The 18,787-nt window shown below is 39.0% G+C and overlaps 1 protein-coding gene across 1 annotated transcript in view; it reads right to left on the reverse strand.

Annotated features, from left to right (window-relative positions):
- Window positions 1-17,677, reverse strand: part of LOC110461166 (uncharacterized protein YMR196W-like) — a 34,687-nt gene extending 17,010 nt beyond the window's left edge. Inside the window, exons 1-9 of the mRNA XM_021514513.1 lie at window positions 17,547-17,677; window positions 10,402-10,570; window positions 9,195-9,369; window positions 7,259-7,431; window positions 6,761-6,833; window positions 5,475-5,543; window positions 3,129-3,278; window positions 2,201-2,403; window positions 1,275-1,499 (exon numbers count right to left, since the gene is read on the reverse strand). Coding sequence (XP_021370188.1) covers window positions 1,275-1,499; window positions 2,201-2,403; window positions 3,129-3,278; window positions 5,475-5,543; window positions 6,761-6,833; window positions 7,259-7,431; window positions 9,195-9,369; window positions 10,402-10,570; window positions 17,547-17,677 — 1,368 coding nt within the window. The remainder of the gene's footprint in view (window positions 1-1,274; window positions 1,500-2,200; window positions 2,404-3,128; window positions 3,279-5,474; window positions 5,544-6,760; window positions 6,834-7,258; window positions 7,432-9,194; window positions 9,370-10,401; window positions 10,571-17,546) is intronic.
- Window positions 17,678-18,787: the final 1,110 nt, after the last annotated feature.

Consider the following 18,787-nt stretch of genomic DNA (forward strand, 5'->3'; position numbering starts at 1 on the left):
CGGACTCATTTACATGATTTTTTTATTCCTAGGTTCGGACTTTTTGACATATCTTTTTCATAATTTTCAGTTTCGGACTCATTGACATGATAGTGTATAATTGCCAGGTTCCGCCTCATTAACATAACTCTTTTTTTTATAATTGCCAGGTTTGGACTAATTGACGCGACATCTTGTCATTGCCTGGTTCAGACTCCACTCGTCCAAACTCGGCAGATTCCGTACCTACATCAAACTGATGCAGGGTACCGGAATCAGTCCCGGGTAACCGAATGGTTCGGACTCATTGACGTGACGTTTTATAATTGCCTGGTTTGGACTCATTGACGTGATATTTTATCCTTGCCAGGTTTTGATTCATTGACTTGACATTTCATAATTGCCAGGTTGGAACTCATTGACGTGACGTTCTGTAATTGCCAGGTTTGGACTTATTGACATGACATTTTATAAATACCGGGTTGGGACTCATTGACATGACATTTTATAATTGCCAGGTATGGACTCGTTAACTAGAAGTTCTGTAATTGCTAGGTTTGGACTCGTTGACGTGAAGTTTTATAATTACCGGGTTGGAACTCATTGACGAGACGTTCTATAATTGCCAGGTTTGGACTTATTGACATGACATTTTATAATTACCGGGTTGGGACTCATTGACGTGACATTTTATACTTACCAGATTTTGACTCATTGACATGACATTTTATAATTGCCAGGTATGGACTCGTAAACGTGAAGTTCTGTAATTGCTAGGTTTGGACTCGTTGACGTGACGTTTTATAATTACCGGGTTGGAACTCATTGACGAGACGTTCTATAATTGCCAGGTTTGGACTTATTGACGTGACGTTTTATAATTTCCGGGTTGGGACTCATTGACGAGACGTACTATAATTGCCAGGTTTGGACTCGTTGACGTGACGTTTTATAATTACCGGGTTGGGACTCGTTGACGTGACGTTTAATAATTGCCAGATTTGGACTCATTGACATGACATTTTATAATTGCCAGGTATGGACTCGTAGACGTGAAGTTCTGTAATTGCTAGGTTGGGACTCATTGACGTGACGTTCTATAATTGCCAGGTTTGTTATTTTGCCTTACATTTATCTTTGCTTTTTTCCCTAATTTTGTCACGGCATATATGATATACTGCATTTCTACATCATTACTAGGATGTTTTCGAGAATCGATCTTTTTTCTGTCCATGTATTCATTATGAGGGTAGAACCACAGTATCTTATTTGCAGTCGATCAGTAGTGAACCTACCCATGGGTACTCCCACTTATCCGGCATAGAGATGACGTCACGATTAAACAGATGTTTCCAGTCAGAGTTGCGTCCCTTTTCTCTCATGGCCGGGGGTCGGGGCTGTGCACTGTCTCCCGCCAGCCAGTGTTTGATGACGTAATAATAAAACTGTTTGCTCCACAACAGGCCAGCGTACGCCTGTCTCACAATAGTCCTATCCGACAGACGACGGTTCGGGATCACCTGTATATCACAGAGTTCCATTCTGTTATATTGCTTGTCCACATGTTTATATTATATATCTTATTCAGAAATTAAGGGGATCGGTATGTATACTTCCACATTAATCTACGGCACAGTTTTGCATATGTACGTTTCGACATCATCATCAATCAGAAGATATCTTGACAAATTGACAAAACTTTCATTTTGTTAAGTAAGTTTAAGTGAAAAAAACACTTTCGGATTAAATAGCAGACTAGGTTTATATTCCCTCTTCTAAAGAATGTAAAAAAATGCGTCTCAGTCTTTTTTCCCCCTTTCAGACGCTATTTAAAAGTTTCGAATGCAATGAAATATTTCACGTATAGACGATGCTTGTAAATTTTGCCATTTCAGGTAGATCGATTTACGGTAAAATGCCACCCCCAATGATCCTATATACCGATCATTGCCATTGGGGGTGGCATTTTTACCGAAAATCGATCTAAACCCCACAAACGTACGGGTGTAGAATTACTCTAAACACCTTAGTTTAGGTCCGAATATAGCTGCAACATATTTTCAGGTCCCTGTGGTGTATATGTATTGTATTGCATTTCATCAAGAGACGGAACCCACGTACTATACAGCGTCAAGAGTTGCATAGCTTATTATCAGAAAATCTAACCAGTGCGTTTTATATGGTGGATACTTTATAATATGTCTTTATATACAGTATATACCTGATTATAAAATGCATCAGCCTCTTTTTGTCTTTGTTCAAACATCTCATCAAATTCGCTGTGTGAAAAACCATTCACTGTAGCCTCGTTTTCATTGTAAAGCCTCACTCTGATGACGGCCTCTTCGCCTCCCGCCAGGTGGAGTTTGTAATGCGCTGCACATTTTGTTCCTTCTTTGGCGGGATTCACCTTTTCTGTTTGACCTGTGATTGTAAAAGATTCAAAAAATGCACATGTAATGACAAATTTGAAGGGCAAAATGATCAATTCCTTCATGCTAACAGCAAAACATACTTAGAATAACAATTTTACATGTATAAGCAATACCGTAAATGCAAGGTTTTGTGAGACGCGCACCAGCTGATCATCACGTCCGCACCATAAAAGAGCGTAATTTGCAATGTCTAACAAATATGTTGTTCAATGAATACGGTTATATATGCATAGCAATTATCTTTTCTGCAAAGCATTACTCGTTATCATCTCGTATTACATTATTAGTGTATTACTGAATAACGGGAGGGTTTCCACTCAATCAAAAATTCGAACCTTTACTACTACCGAAATCCAAATTCGCCTAGTTCAACTGCGACAACAATTTCCCAGTACACTGCATTTAATTTGCTTCAAGAAAATGTGAGCCGAGAAACTATTGGTCACAAAATAACAACGACACCGTATCATAACGTCACGTTGCTACAAACAATATTCAAAATCATTCTTGCGGGTAATCAGATGATAAAAACTGATGATTTCCCTCCAAAAATCCGGCGACTATAGCATGCAGTGTCCAAGTACAATACAGACCCTTATTTTACAAGCAAGACGTAGTATTCCTAGCCAGGTGTTTCCACAAGCTAATGCTCAATTTCACATGGTAAGAATATTAGCCAACTTACAGGTGGCAAGATAACACTTGGCGCCCTACCGTCAATGACGTAGTAGTGGAATGCATCCTTGACGTAGTTGGTAGTATTTACACTGCCGAACAGGCGTTCTAAGTTCGAATCGTTCTCGGTAAACAACAAATCGGGACTGTTACCATGTTGATCCAAGTCCACCTCGAAGTAAAAAACACCTGTAGGGGTGGAATAAACAGTTATTTACAAAGTCATCTAGAGTTTACTCTGAAGGACGACCGGCTCTTTAGGACGTAGAAGAGAAATTTCGGAACACTTTACAGAAAATAAGAAGGTATCTGAACTAAAATCATAGTCATCATGATACTTACAAACTTTAACTAAGGACGACACTGTTAACCAATCTGCAGGTTTTGCATTGCTAGTGTCAACAGACTTTATATTTTTAGATTTGCAGGTTTTGTATTACTAGAGGTTATAAAGTTACCTTGTAGATCCGCGTGGTTTTATTTATTTTGTTTAGCGTCTTATTTACAGCTTAGTTAAGGTAGTGGTGATAATGCTAGCCTGGTAGATCCGCATGGTTTGTGATATTAGTGGCAATACTGAGTTACTTCGAAGGTCTGCATTTTAATTTGATTTAAAGTAGGCATAAAATGAAAAATATACAATCTTCTGGAGGCTGTATCACAGATTGATCAGGTCTCTTACCATTTATCTGTGGCTATTTGCTTTAGAATCTCATTATAAACAAGTACTAATTGTAACGGGGGAGGGGGATACCTTTACAGAAGTCCCCAAAGCTGTCCCCATTGTCTAAAAGATGCAAAAATATACCTACATATCAAAGAGGTATGGCGGAAAACAGCCCGTATTTCCCTAAGTCGGCATTTTTGAAAACGCGAAAAAATATTGATGAGTAAATAATTTTTAGTAGCGAAAATGCATTGAATAGATATAAAACCGATTGAATATGAATTTTTGAACTGTTGAGATATTCGGTATTGTTAATATAATACTGCAAATATAGCCATATTCACTATATCTATGAAAGTGACAGGGTTTCCCAGACTTAAAAAATACTTTTAATACTTTCCCATCCGAGGACCAACTTTTGAATAAACTTTTTGATTCCGTAAAGTAATATGCGAAAACAAATCGTATGACGGAAAAGTGGTCCTCCTATGGGAAAGTGCTCAAAATAATGAAAAACAGGGTTGATCAAGTTTTCAAAACTGCGACAGATGTTTCTTGGTTTAACTTAGTTTGTAGTAGCCTAATGTGTAACGCAGTTAGCTTGTGACCAGAAATATGAACGGTGTAGGTTCGGATTCACATTAAGATACATCTCTTTCTTCTTTCTTTTTTGATATTTAGGCAAGTGATCATTTTCCTTAGTAAAGTGAAAAATAGTTTTCAAATCAATTGAACATTTTATTGACATCTTAATAACATACCTATTGATGTATCTTCTATGGGATCCCTGTACACGTGTACAGTACAGCTACGCCTTGTTTTATGAATTGTTTTACTCTCCAATTGGCACTAGTATTTTTATTTATTATCTAAACACAAACAAATGATGCCGAAATACAAAATATACGGGATTGTTGCGTCAGAATAAAATAAAAGGCAAAGCAAAGAAAAAAGAAGTGTTTTTTATCGCAAAATATTACCGAACATGCGGGAAATTCATCGTCGAGAACAGTCTCATTTATTTTAAATGCAGGAAGACTGCAGCACAAAGTTAGGAGCGCAATACACGTGTAAGACATGATATTCGAAAACTATATGTAATTTACCATTCCAAGGTACAGGAAGAACAAAATCAAGATGCGTGCTTTTCAAGAAAACATGTAACGGCATGACGTAGGCAATAGCAATGAGAATTAAATCCTTTCAAACTTGGTAATGATTGTACAATCTTGTGTTTTATACAGCATAACGCGAAATAAGCATTTTTTTGAGTCTTTATCGCGAAATGCATGTATTAACAGCTATGACCTTAAATTCGTCTGTTTACAATAATCTATTCTTAGATACGGGATTCCGATAGAGTTACCTGTATAGAAATACATGAGAACGCGTCATAACAGTGCACGGTTGGACGCGCGCACTAGCGGGTCATAGATTTGGGGAAAAGGCATAGCAACCCGCCATAGCTCTTTGAGCAAAATCGAGCAGTATTTAATTTCGACTAATCAGAGGCCGTGGCGGCCATCTTGGTTGACCGATCGGAAAATGAAAGGTCATTTGCACACACCCTTACCATGACGAACACTTGTGTAAGGTTTTATTAATTTCCGTCAAATAATTTTCGAGAAAAGTGTCGGAAACGTTTTACCAAGAAAAAGAAGAAGAAGAAATGGAGTAAAACAAATAAGTCCCCCACTTTGTTTGGGGGACTTCATTACCTGGTGTGACGTCAGATAAGAGGTCTGTTATACTTCTGCTCCTTCTTTTGGAGTGGCTCTTTGGACTGCCTTAGAATAAAGCAAAAATGGACACAGTGTCATGCGTTTAAATGATCACATATCAAACATGTAGTGTGTTTGAATCGTCAAATAAGAAAAAGATACTATCGATAACATACTTATGGGGTTAGCACACATTGGAAGATTTCGTTTGTATTGCTTTTATCGCTTTCGCAACAGTTAAAGTCTTGTGGCGACAGTGTGAATATATGGTAGAGCCATCCAGGGGCAACTTTATTGTGTCGTGTCACTGTACTGAAACTTCGTTATTCTTAGAGGACACTACCACTATGAAATAATGGATAAGATCACAACGAAATGTTAGAAAAACTCAGTGTTGAGATACATTTATGAGAAATCGTTTCTGGATGAAAGCTAATATTTGAAGTTTTTATGGGTAACGATGAAATGAAGTTGTTTATTTTTAGATAACAATTATTTGGATGACAATAGAGGTTGTGTTATATAACAATAATTCGGAATGGCTTGTTATACATTAGACTGGCTCCCGTCTCTAGAATATTGAATTGTTTAGAAAAAAAATAAAGTCTAAAATCTTTGACCACTTAGATGTCTGATTCTAGAACCTAAGTTCTAAACTAGGGGGAGATAAGCTAGTAGTAAAATGTAGCCAGGAATATTCTTCATAAAAACTTAGGGGCTGGTAGCCAGTCTAGTTATATATATAAAGTACTCATTGAAAGTTGCCTATTGAATATATCAATAGTTGGAAAATGGTTTATATGTGTTAGTCATTACACTTAATTAATAAAACCACAAATATTTGCAATCTAGTGATCTCATTACACATAATAAATCCGAGTGCGAAAATGGAGTTGCAAATTATCAAATTGGTATCAATTCAATCGTGAACTATAGCATTACTATTTAAAACACAGAGAAACGTAAATATATGTTCACAAACATTTCCAGAGTAATTAGAATAGTACATTGAATAGTGCCTATGTCTTCTATCAGTAGACAGTTATATTGGAAAGAGTTATTCCGTCTTTTCGTATTGCAGAGTTATCTGCTCTTGTGCGGAGATCTTGATTGTTACGTCATTTGTTTGTGAGAGTAACGTCATCAATTTTTGAGAAAACGACGTAATTTTCTCACACAAACCAATGACGTAACAATCAATACCTGCTCACAAGAGAAGATAACTCTGCAATACGCAAAGACGAATTAAATCAGAATGTTTTTAGAAATATGTCATGACTTACCTAGGGTAGGGTGCTGACATACTACTTTTCCTTCGGCTACCTTAGACATATGGGGCTTTTGTTCTTCATAACACTTAAAATGGATTTATGTTTAAAATAAAATCATCTTTGAGTGCAAATGTGGTTACGAATACTACATTTTATTTGAGAGGAAAAAAAAATGAAATATGCTCTAAATATGCTTAAAAGTGTTTATTAATTTGTTAATTATAGAAACAAAACGTGTAGTTTTTGTTTTTATGTATTACTCGTGCATAGTAAATATATGACCTCTTATAACACATGTAAAGTAAATCAGAGCATTTCATTGGAATTTGATATCCATCGCTTATAAGTTTATGATGGAACTCATCATTGTATCGTGCTCGCGTATCAATAACTCTTAATGACATTGAAAAACATTGAAAGCGTTGACTACAATAAATAAGTATAAACAACAAGAACCTTGACGATTACTTTGATTATATTTGGTATCGTTGATGCGGTAAAGATACTTACGTAACACTCTTCGCCCCAAGACCACACGTTCCGGAACCAGAGCGTGGGCAGCACGTGCACTGTGGCGGGAGCGGGACCCCTGTTGGTGATGACGTAACGTCCGAGTATGTTGTTAGGGGTGGCTTTACAGTACTCGGCAAGCACGTCAAAGTACTCATTGTTATCAAACACGCCTGGTAAGTAAAATTTACATACAATAATATAGTAATTTGATAGTATGTTCAAAGTTGCATTTCCTTGAATTTGGAGTCGAGTCTAGTGCCGAAGAAGTTATTAATTGTATTACAATAACATCCCTGCAGGGTCGCGCAGAGAACAGGCCTACTGTATACCAAAGCATTTTATCGTTAGAGGCGACTAATGTGGAATCCCTTCAGAATACAGGAGGGGGGGGGGGTCTTTTGTGTTGTGCTTAGAGGTCTGCTGGCTCCATTGTAACATATTGGATCTCTAACTTTTCTCTTGTCACCTCCCTACCCCGTTCTTTCCGCGATGTCTTTCTTTGCATCCGTCTATGCATGAACTTGGCTGTGCCGAGAACGTGAAACCTTAAACAAGCAAACCTGACATCCTGTTGTGTCTTACGTTACCGTATGGTCCCTAAATGATACGTTGTGTCTCACGTTACCGTATGTTACCTAAATGTCACGCTGTGTTTTACGTTACCGTATGGTCCCTAAATGACACGTTGTGTCTTACGTTACCGTATGGTCCCTAAATGACACGTTGTGTCTTACGTTACCGTATGATCCCTAAATGACACATTGTGTCTTACGTTACCGTATGTCCCTAAATGTCACGTTGTGTCTTACGTTACCGTATGGTCCCTAAATGACACCATGTGTCTTACGTTACCGTATGGTCCCTAACTGACACCCTGTGTCTTACGTTACCGTATGGTCCCTAAATGACACCCTGTGTCATACGTTACCGTATGGTCCCTAAATGTCACATTGTGTCTTACGTTACCGTATGGTCCCTAAATGTCACGTTGTTTTACGTTACCGTATGATCTCTAAATGACACGTTTCTTCCCAAATGATTCAATCTACCTTGATGTCGTCGGAGACATGCACTTACTGTTATTGTACATCTGTTCCACTTTTCGTCGGTATTATATTTGATGGTTATTTAATATTTAATACATAATGACTTTACCATGATGAATTATTCTATTAAGTTTGTATAATAGCACGAACATTTCCGGAATTTCGTTACAAAAATGACGATTATTGAGAATCTTTGAATTGTGGTCTTTCCTACCAGGTCCGGATCATATATTTTACGACGGACGACGGGAACCTCGTGTGGTTCACTTTTCTTCCAGAACCTCGATCTTTATGATTCAATAATGTCCAAGGGTTGTTCCCGTTGTTACTATCCGTTTAGTAACATGTTTTTCATCTTTCCTACATAATACTCTCACATTGAAACTCTGGCTTCTGGGAGTTGCAAAAAAAGTTGTCATCTGATTATCTAAAAGTTCGTTTTGAAAAGAAATTCTCAATTCATTCATTCACGACGAGAATAAATAAGACACCATTTGACTCAACGCCACAAGCTGTTAGAAAAGTATTTTCGGTTTGAGGGTTCCCATGACATATTGAAATTCCTGCAAAACGAATCATGCAAAAACAGGCAACAACTCCGACTTCGATAAACTGATTCTCGTATAAAAATGTTTGCCAAATATTCGACGTAAAAAGAGATCTGTTTTTCTTGGAGAGTTCCCTGGTGTACCGCACGCGTTCCATTCATGAATCGAATAAGTAGCGCAATGGACCCTTAGAGAGATTTCTTACTTGCGTACAGACGGGTGCGTGACGTCTCACCTTTTGTTTTGATTTTCTCATTTGTTAATTCCTATTGGTCAAACTTTTGTATTAATAATATTTATATAAGAAATGTTTTATTTCTGGTTTTAAGCTTCACTTACCCGTGTCTAAGATTTCCAGTTCTGGCTCTGCGGCCGACCTGTTCTTGTTGCTCTCCACCAGCGTTGGGTAGGGGTAGGCGGCCTGGGGGTACTTGTACAGGGCGGACATGTAGGAGTGTGTCGGCGTGCTATCGATGTAGTAGTACAGCTCCTTCACGTCCTCCCCATGGTTACCCTGGTAACCAAACAAACTACATTAAACCTTATTTAATATCACTGAACTTGGTAACATCCAAGGCATTCGACAATCTAAGAGCTAGAAATGAGTTGAATAAAGCAAAGCACGAGCTGAAAGTACTCTAGTTGTTCTGGCAGTATTTGGAATTGATTAAAACCAACCAAATCAACAATGCATCTTTCAGGTACTATGCACTTATCATATTTTAAAGAAACTCTATAGGGTATTTTCGTGTTTTTTTAATTCCTACCTTTTTAAAAACAAAAGATTTTCGTTATTAGTTAATTCTTATACAACTGACGTCTCTCACATCTTCCAATGTCAAAGATTTCATTAAGGAAAAATGCAAAATGTAAACTCGGCATTAACTCCGTGGCAAACAATCTTGTCTCAACTGCAGTTCTATTTGAAAGGCACTACTTGACCACCAGTTTGTAGGCTGGAATGTGAAATGTATAGTGTTCCATTTCCGGTTAATCATTCTTAAAACCTCAAATGCAGTTGTTCCCTCGGTTGCTGGTCAGCATCGTAGTAATGATTCAACCCTATTTACAGCAAATGTCATTTAAGGACGTGCCTCCATGTGTGTTGTGTATGCGTGCATGTGTGTATGTGTGCTGGAGGCAGGGTATGTTGTGTAATCGCCTCCTTGTGATAGCACGGATCTAATGCCGACTTTAAAGTGTTGCCTCACTGAAATACCATGCCGAAGACACTCAGCACAGCATTCCGCCCGGTCAAATTATACTGACAACGGGTGAACCAGTTGTGTTGTCATTCCCCGAAATGCTGAACGTTTAAGGAATTTGGTATGTTCCGGCCTGGGGACAGAACCCATTGCCTTCCTCACCTAGTCAAAAGTAAGATATTGCCAATTTAAGGTGCAAGGAAATAAAAAGGTAGTTAGAAGTAGACAGAGATATAAAGATCCCAAATATTGCAATACCCTCGGATAATATCACTGTATATTATATCGGTCATGATATTCTATAATATACACCATCGTGAATCTCTAGACTTATAGATTACCTCATGTCCTGTCAGGCCAAATAGGCGTTCTTTAAGGATAGCGTCCTTCGTGTTCCACAATCCCAAAGACAAGCAGAGGCGACACTTCCGGTCACAGATCCCCAGCAGGCCGTCCTCGCCCCATCGGTACGCGCGAGATCTCGCCTGGTCGTGCGGGAAATGGTTCCAACTGGTAAAATAAATGGAATCATTCTATGTAAACTAATCTGTTTGAATGGATTTAAGCAGAAATTTTGAGTTGTTTCGGAAAAAAATCGGTTTCATTTATTATTTGAGAAAAATAAATATCATACATGGCATAGTTCACTGTGGCCCTGACTTGATCGATCATCGATGTAAGCAATATCCATGCTTCCATACAACACGATTCCAATGGATTAAAAAGGCAGAAAAAAGACAATGGTTTGGCCAAATGACGAGTTCGAAACTTAAACTAGAGTACTAGTATGTATTGGTCTTATAATTCGTACGGACATTCGTTTAACGTCCTTCCCAAAAACAAGCATATCCCGAAGACATTACCCATTGCCATCGTTACATTATAGCCATTTCACCCATGGTTCTTTACCGCTGTATTTTTTCATTCATGTGACTATATAACGTCACAAATAAGAACAAACAAAAGCAATACAAATGCTGCAACAAATGCCGTCTTAGCAAAACCAATGATCGTTTCTGAAATTTTTCCTGTCCAATATTGAGATCTGGTCGGGTGAAGCTACCATCGTATTAAGCCAACCTCACGACCCCACAACATTTTCCTGACCAGATTTTTCCTTTGTGTTAACCACATTTTTTGTTCGAGATTTTCTGTATTACTTCGTTATATGGTTAAGAGACAAACTCGAACTAGGGCAACAATTATTCTTTAACTTAAACAAGTGATTTCGTTCTAAATATTAAAGATGAGATTTCCGGCTCTGACAGTGACAAAGCGCAATAAGGACTTGATCCTTCACATATGAAAAATAAAAGACTGTGTTATACTTAATGTTGAATATATATATGACGTTTAATTTCTTCATATTCAAAATCTTAGAAGGCTCCGTTTCTAAACACAATGAAACTGGACATACAATGATCTGTTCGAATGACACATGTCAGATTGACATCCTGGACACATCGTCCACCTAGTCAAATCTCCGTATCTGAATTCATGACATCACATTTGAATCTTAGAACACCTCTTCGAGGGAAAAGAAAACGCAATATATTAGCTATCCAAACCAAGCCAAAGTCTAGCATATTTCAAGCTCGAATAATGCAACTGAGGGAATGAAAATAAACAAGATGATAAAGCTTACTTCTCTAGTAATAGAAGATCAACACATATACGCCGTTGATAATGTCTTCATATAGGTCTTTAAACTTGAAATAAAAATAGGTTCTTATTTGATAACACTTAGATCGCACAGACTGGAGAGAATCTCCTTTTATAGGCTTGAGTGTTACATTGCATGTAAGAACTCTCGAGTTACTTCCCTTCGTACATAAGGTAATCTTCTTTAGATCTATCGAGTTACTAGTATGTCATGCAAAGAGCTATGGCGGAAAACTGCCCATATGTCCTCAAGTCGACATTTATTAAAACGGGAAAAAATATATGAATGCGTAAATAATTTCTAGTAGCGAAAATGCCTGGAATAGATATAAAACCAATTGAATATGAATTTTTGAAGTGCTGCGATATTAGGTATTGTTGATTTCCCATCCGAAGACAAACTTTTGGATAAACATTTTGATTCCGTGATGTAATATGCAAAAACAAATTGTATGCCGGAAAAGTGACTGTCCTCCTTTGGGAAAGTGCTCAAAGTAATGAAATACTGGGGTGATCAAGTTTCTTAAAACCGAGACAGATGTGATTTTTTTTGTTTTTAAATATTTAGGCATGTAATCTTTTCTTTAATTAAGTAATAAATATTTTTCAAATCAATGGAACATTTTATTTATATTTTAATAGCATACCTAACTGATGTAAGCTGGGATATGACCAGTGTTAGTTCAGACAGGGCCAGTGTAAATTGAGACAGGTCCAGAGTAAGTTCAGAGAGGACCGGTGTCATTCGGGTTAAGACCAGTGTAAGTTGAAAGAGGACCGGTGTAAGTCGGGTAAGGACCAGTGTAAGTTCAGAGAGGACCGGTGTAAGTCGGGTTAAGACCAGTGTAAGTTGAAAGAGAACTAGTGTAATTTGGGATCGGACCAGTGTAAGTTGGAATAGGACCAGTGTTAGTTCAGAGAGGACCGGCGTAAGTCGGGTTAAGACCAGTGTAAGTTGGCATAGGACCAGTGTAAGTTGGGATTGACCAGTGTTAGTTCAGACATGGCCAGTGTAAATTGAGACAGGTCCAGAGTAAGTTCAGAGAGGACAAATGTAAGTTGAGAGAGAACCGATGTAAGTCGGGTTAGCACCAGTGTCAGTTGAGAGAAGACTAGAGTAATTTGGGATAGGCCCAGTGAAAGTTCAGAGAGGACCTGTGTAAGTCGGGTTAAGACCAGTGTAAGTTGAGGGAGAAATAGTATAATTTGGGATAGGACCGGTGTAAGTAGGGTTAGGACCAGTGCATGTTGAGAGAGGACTAGTGTAATGTGGGATAGGACCAGTGAAAGTTCATAGAGGACAAATGTAAGTTGAGAGAGAACTAGTGTAATTTACTAGTGTAATTTGGGATAGGACCGGTGTAAGTAGGGTTAGGACCAGTGAAAGTTCAGAGAGGACAAATGTAAGTTGAGAGAGGACCGGTGGAAGTCGGGTTAGGACCAGCGCAAATTGAGAGAGGACTAGTTTAATTTGGGATAGGACCAATGAATGTCCAGAACGGACCAATGTAAGTTGAGAGAGGACTAGTTGAATTTGGGTTAGGGCCAGTGTAAGTTGGGATTGGACCAGTGTTAGTTCAGACATGGCCAGTGTAAATTGAGACAGGTCCAGAGTAAGTTCAGAGAGGGCCGGTGTGTAAGTCGAGTTAGGCCCAGTGTAAGTTGAGGGAGAAATAGTATAATTTGGGATAGGACCGGTGTAAGTCGTGTTAGGACCAGTGTAAGCTGGGATTGGACCAGTGTAAGTTGAAAGAGAACTAGTATAATTGGGGTTAGGGCCAGTGTAATTTGGGTTAGTACCAGTGAGTATAATTTGGGATAGGACCAATGAATGTTCAGAAACGACCAATGTAAGTTGAGAGAGGACAAATGTAAGTTGAGAGAGGCCTAGTGTAATTTGGGTAGGGATCAGTGTTATTTGGGATAGGACCGGTGTAAGTAGGGTTAGGACCAGTGCTAGTTGAGAGAGGACTGGTGTAATTTGGGTAGGGATCAGTGTTATTTGGGATAGGACCAATGAATGTTCACAATAGACCAATGTAAGTTGAGAGAGGACCATTGTAAGTCGGGTTAGTACCAGTGAGTATAATTTGGGATAGGACCGGTGTAAGTTGGGATTGACCAGTGTTAGTTCAGAGAGGACCTGTGTAAGTCGGGTTAAGACCAGTGTAAGTTGATAAGGAACCGATGTAAGCCGGGTTAGGACCAGTAGTGTAAGTTCAGAGAGGGCCGGTGTGTAAGTCGAGTTAGGGCCAGGGTAAGTTCAGAGAGGACCTGTGTAAGTCGGGTTAAGACCAGTGTAAGTTGGGATTGACCAGTGTTAGTTCAGAGATGACCGGTGTAAGGCGGGTTAGGACCAGGGTAAGTTGGGATTGGACCAGTGTAAATTCAGAGAGGACCGGTGCACGTCGGCTTAGGACCAGTGCAAGGTGAGAGAGGACTAGGTTAATTTGGGTTAGGGCCAGTGTCCTTTGGGATAGGACCAGTGTAAGGTGGGATTGGACCAGTGTAAGTTGGCATAGGACCAGTGTAAGTTGAGGGAGAAATAGTATAATTTGGGATAGGACCGGTGTAAGTTGGGATTGGACCAGTGTTAGTTCAGAGAGGACCGGTGTAAGCCGGGTTAGGACCAGTGCAAGTTGAGAGAGGACTAGTGTAATTTGGGTTAGGACCAGTGTAAGTCGGGTTAGGACCAGTGTAAGTTGAGAAGGAACCGATGTAAGCCGGGTTAGGACCAGTGCAAGTTGAGAGAGGACTAGTTTAATTTGGGTTAGGACCAGTGTAAGTTGGGATTGGACCAGTGTTAGTTCAGAGAGGACCGGTGTAAGTCGGGTTAGGACCAGAGTAAGTTGAGAGAGAACTAGTGTAATTTGGGTTAGAGACAGTGTAATTTGAGATAGGACCAGTGAAAATTCAGAGAGGACTAGTTTAATTTGGGTTAGGACCAGTGTAAGTTGAGAGGGAGCCGTTGTAAGTTGGGGTAGGACCAGTGCAAATTGAGAGAGGACTCGTTTAATTTGGGTTAGGACCAGTTTAAGTTGGGATTGAACCAGTGTAAATTCAGAGAGGACTAGTTTAATTTGGGATAGGACCAGTGTAAGTTGGGATTGGACCAGTGTTAGTTCAGAGAGGACCGGTGTAAGTTGGGATTGGACCAGTGTAAGTTCAGAGAGGACCGGTGTAAGTCGAATTAGGACCAGAGTAAGTTGAGAGAGAACTAGTGTAATTTGGGATAGGACCAGTGAAAGTTCAGAGAGGACAAATGTAAGTTGAGAGAGGACCATTGTAAGTCGGGTTAGGACCAGTGTTAGTTGAAAGAGAACCGATGTCAGTCGGGTTAGGACCAGCGCAAATTGAGAGAGGACTAGTTTAATTTGGGTTAGGGCCAGTGAAAGTTCAGAGAGGACCGATGTAAATCGGGTTAGTACCAGTGTAAGTTGAGAGAGGACTAGTTTAATTTGGGTTAGGACCAGAGTAAGTTGAGAGAGAACTAGTGTAATTTGGGATAGGACCAGTGTAAGCTGGGATAGTACTAGGGTAAGTTGAGAGAGGACCTATGTAAAATAATCGATAGAAATACGATGTGAAAAAAATCATCTGTTTCAAGATATTTTGTTTGTACATATTGATGCAGGAAGTCAATCAAAGTAAACGTGTTACTGCACCATATGATCTGTTCGTCCATTTATGACTCATAAGTGGTTTAAGGATGTACTCTTCTGAGGTTTCAATTACGTTCAAGTCTCGTTTTTGATCTGGTGTAAGGTGTTTTTTGTAATATTTAACAAATGTATGATAAAAAATTTATAACAAACACGCATCAGGAAAATATGTCGAAAATATAGATGTCTGTTGTCTGTAGAACTTCTTTTCACCAGAATTTTAGTTTCAGTGTCGAATCTGCGCGTTGTGTCACATGTACGTAGACTTTAAACAACTCAAATAAAAAATGAATAACATTTTGTATTCGTCGTTTGACATTTTGCTGTGGCTATGTTTAAAGTTTGCTGTACATATGTTGTGACCTTTTGTTACACACTAACGTTTGTCTAAGCGAAATGAAAATCTGATAAATCGACGAAAAATGTATAACGTCACAGAGTGAAATTATAATACATGTACTATACTTGAATAAACTGCCACATCGATTGGTCTTCTGAACATATGTCTTAAGCAATGGTTTTCCGTGTGTTTGTTTGTTTTATTTATCTATCACAATTTGTTGGATGCATTTCCCCGATTCCAATATATTTGATGCCTGTGTACCGACGCCTTGGATTACAGGATATAAACTTTATTTATTTTACAACAGCTATGAAACATGTTATTTCAACTTATATTAATAACTCTTGTTGGCTGGGATGTTAGCGCGCCCCGCGGTGACCAAGTGGTCAACTGCTACCACTAGCCCTCCACCGCTGGGTCGCGGGTTCGAGACCTTCATGGGGCAGTCGCCAGGTACTGGACGTAGGTTGGTGGTTTATCTCCGGGAACTCTGTCTTTCCACCACCACCACCATCACCACCACCTGGCATGTCCTTAAATGACCATAGCTGTTATAAGGACGTAAAACACAAACAAACAAACAATTGTTAGCGCGCGGGGGTCTGATTTTGGGAGGGAACCGGAGTACCCGGAGAAAACCCACGTAGTCGGGCAGGTGACCCCATGCCTTTTCATTTTGGTATTATAAGACCAGATAATACTTCTCTTAACTCTGTCCCCTTTTTCTATTCCTTCATTCCATGCTTTATCCCTTCTACTCATTCCCCTGTCTTTTTTCTTCGTCTGCTGAGTAACCGAACACTATATATATATATATATATATATATATATATATACTCGGTAGTGAAGCATCCGTAAAACCAATCAATGTATCAATCTCTTGACGTTTAAGAAGAAAAAGCACAAGCTGTTGCTAGGCCTATGTTACAAATAATAAATCCTCACGTACGGTGGCTGTACATCTTTAACAAAAGACGCTAACCTTAACAACAACAGCAGATGTAGGTAGGGTAAATATGACGGTACACACAATCTATATACTGTGTATGTATACTTTTTGTCTACAGAATGCATGTTATGTGAGAAAATACGCAAATAAATGGCTAAAAATGCTGCTACAATTAATGGGCATATGTCACTCACGTAAGGTTGGTACCACAAATCATCACTAGATGGGCTCAACCACGGGGATCTTACAATAAATACAACAGTATATGTATGTTAGGACCTGTCTTGATGTGTATACGTAGAGGGTGTTATTTAATTGAACATTTACTGGTGTAAGTCAACACCGCGTTAAAATGCCAAACCCAATATATGACGGTGCAAGTAGATATGGTATCAATGTATTTGTACACCCATCAGAAATATATATTTGTTTCTGCATCAACAATTAGAGAAAATTAGGTGGGGACCTGTTTAAGGCGTTCATTTTAACCCTAAATACACTCCGGGATCCCATGCCTCTATCTTTTCAAATTAGACCTAAAACTTAATGTTTTTCTTAATTATTAAAAACTAAGTTAGAAAGAATTATGTGCAAAATTCAATTAAAAACAATCCAATTTCCATGAAAAATATATCAATAACAGACTATACATTCGGCCTGTTAATTACAAGTAAACGTATTGCCCATGATACAATAGACGTCAAGTCCCTGTGTTAATTAGAATACGACTTGTTAGAGGTTACATTAGCACAAACAATGCATATAGTTTAGCCTGTATGTAAACCAGGTCACGTTTCTAAATGTAATACTAGGTAGGCTAAATGTCTAGGTGAGTACTTTAGTAGGTCATCCCCCACTAGGCCTACTTACCAGTCTCCGTCCTCTGAATAATCCTCCCGGACTGTCCCCCACTGTCGCTCGGACAGATACGGTCCCCATCTTTTCCAGTCCTTCTCCCGAAGTTTATCTTGGTTCAGACGATCTCTCTCCGCAGAACCCATGCTATCTGAGGAAATGTGCTTAACAGATTGGACAACATACACTATTTATACTTTTTACTACTGCTGCAGACGCCAAAATACACACAACCAACTGCAACTTCGCAGACTTGCCCAAGTCCCTTTATCATCATTGAAATTGGAAAATAAGCAAAGCTTCTAAAAACATGATTTTTTTCTCAATTAATTTATTAAACAGGAAAAACAGCCGTTGTTATTATTATTTTTTCTAATATTTCCCTTGTCTTTCCTTCTATTTTCTCGGTTTTTGGCTAATTCCATGGCGCGGCGTCCGTCCGTCCGTCCGTCAACGTTCCCTCAAAACGGAAGGATTTTAACTAAATTTGGCCTGGAGCATTATTTGGAAAGGGTGACCCAATTTTGTATAAATTGAGGGTGATGGGCCCCTGGAGGCAGAGGGGCGGAGCACAATATAGGAGGAAAATAATAACAAATGTTTAACATCCTTTTCCATTAGTTTGACTGGAAGGATTTAACAAAACTATTTTAGAGTATCCTTGCGCAAAAGGGGACTCAATTTTGTATTAACGGAGGATGTGTCTCGGTGGGAGGGGGCAGATGAGCGGGACCAAATAGGGAAACTTTAGATAAATCTTCAAAAATCCTTTTCCTTCCATACGATTAGGGGATTTAAACTAAGTTTTGTGTAGAGCATCCTTTGGCAAAGGGGTTCAATTTTGTATAAAGGGAGGGTATGACCCCTTGGGGCAGAGGTATATAGTGCCCAATCGGGGAACTTGCATGAGTAACATCTTTAAAATCCTTCTCCTTCAGTACAATTGGAGGGATTTAACCATTTTTATAGAGCTTCCTTTAGCAAAGGAGATTCTGTTCTGGTTAAACGGAGGGTATGCGTATATAATATATAAGTGCGTAATATAAGAATATTAAATTGTTTTCTTATATTTATTTGGTTTGTTTGTGTTTTACGTCCTATCAACAGCTCTGGTCATTTGAGGACGTGCCAGGTTTTTTGGTGGTGGAGGAAGGCCTGATGTCCCTGAGACTGAAAACCACCGACGCCAGTACCTGCATGCATGGCGACTGCCAAGTTCAAGTTCAAGTTCTTTATTCACCAAAAGTCTTAAGACT

Source organism: Mizuhopecten yessoensis, unplaced genomic scaffold, assembly GCF_002113885.1.
Source record: "Mizuhopecten yessoensis strain PY_sf001 unplaced genomic scaffold, ASM211388v2 scaffold1391, whole genome shotgun sequence".
NCBI lineage: Eukaryota > Metazoa > Mollusca > Bivalvia > Pectinida > Pectinidae > Mizuhopecten > Mizuhopecten yessoensis.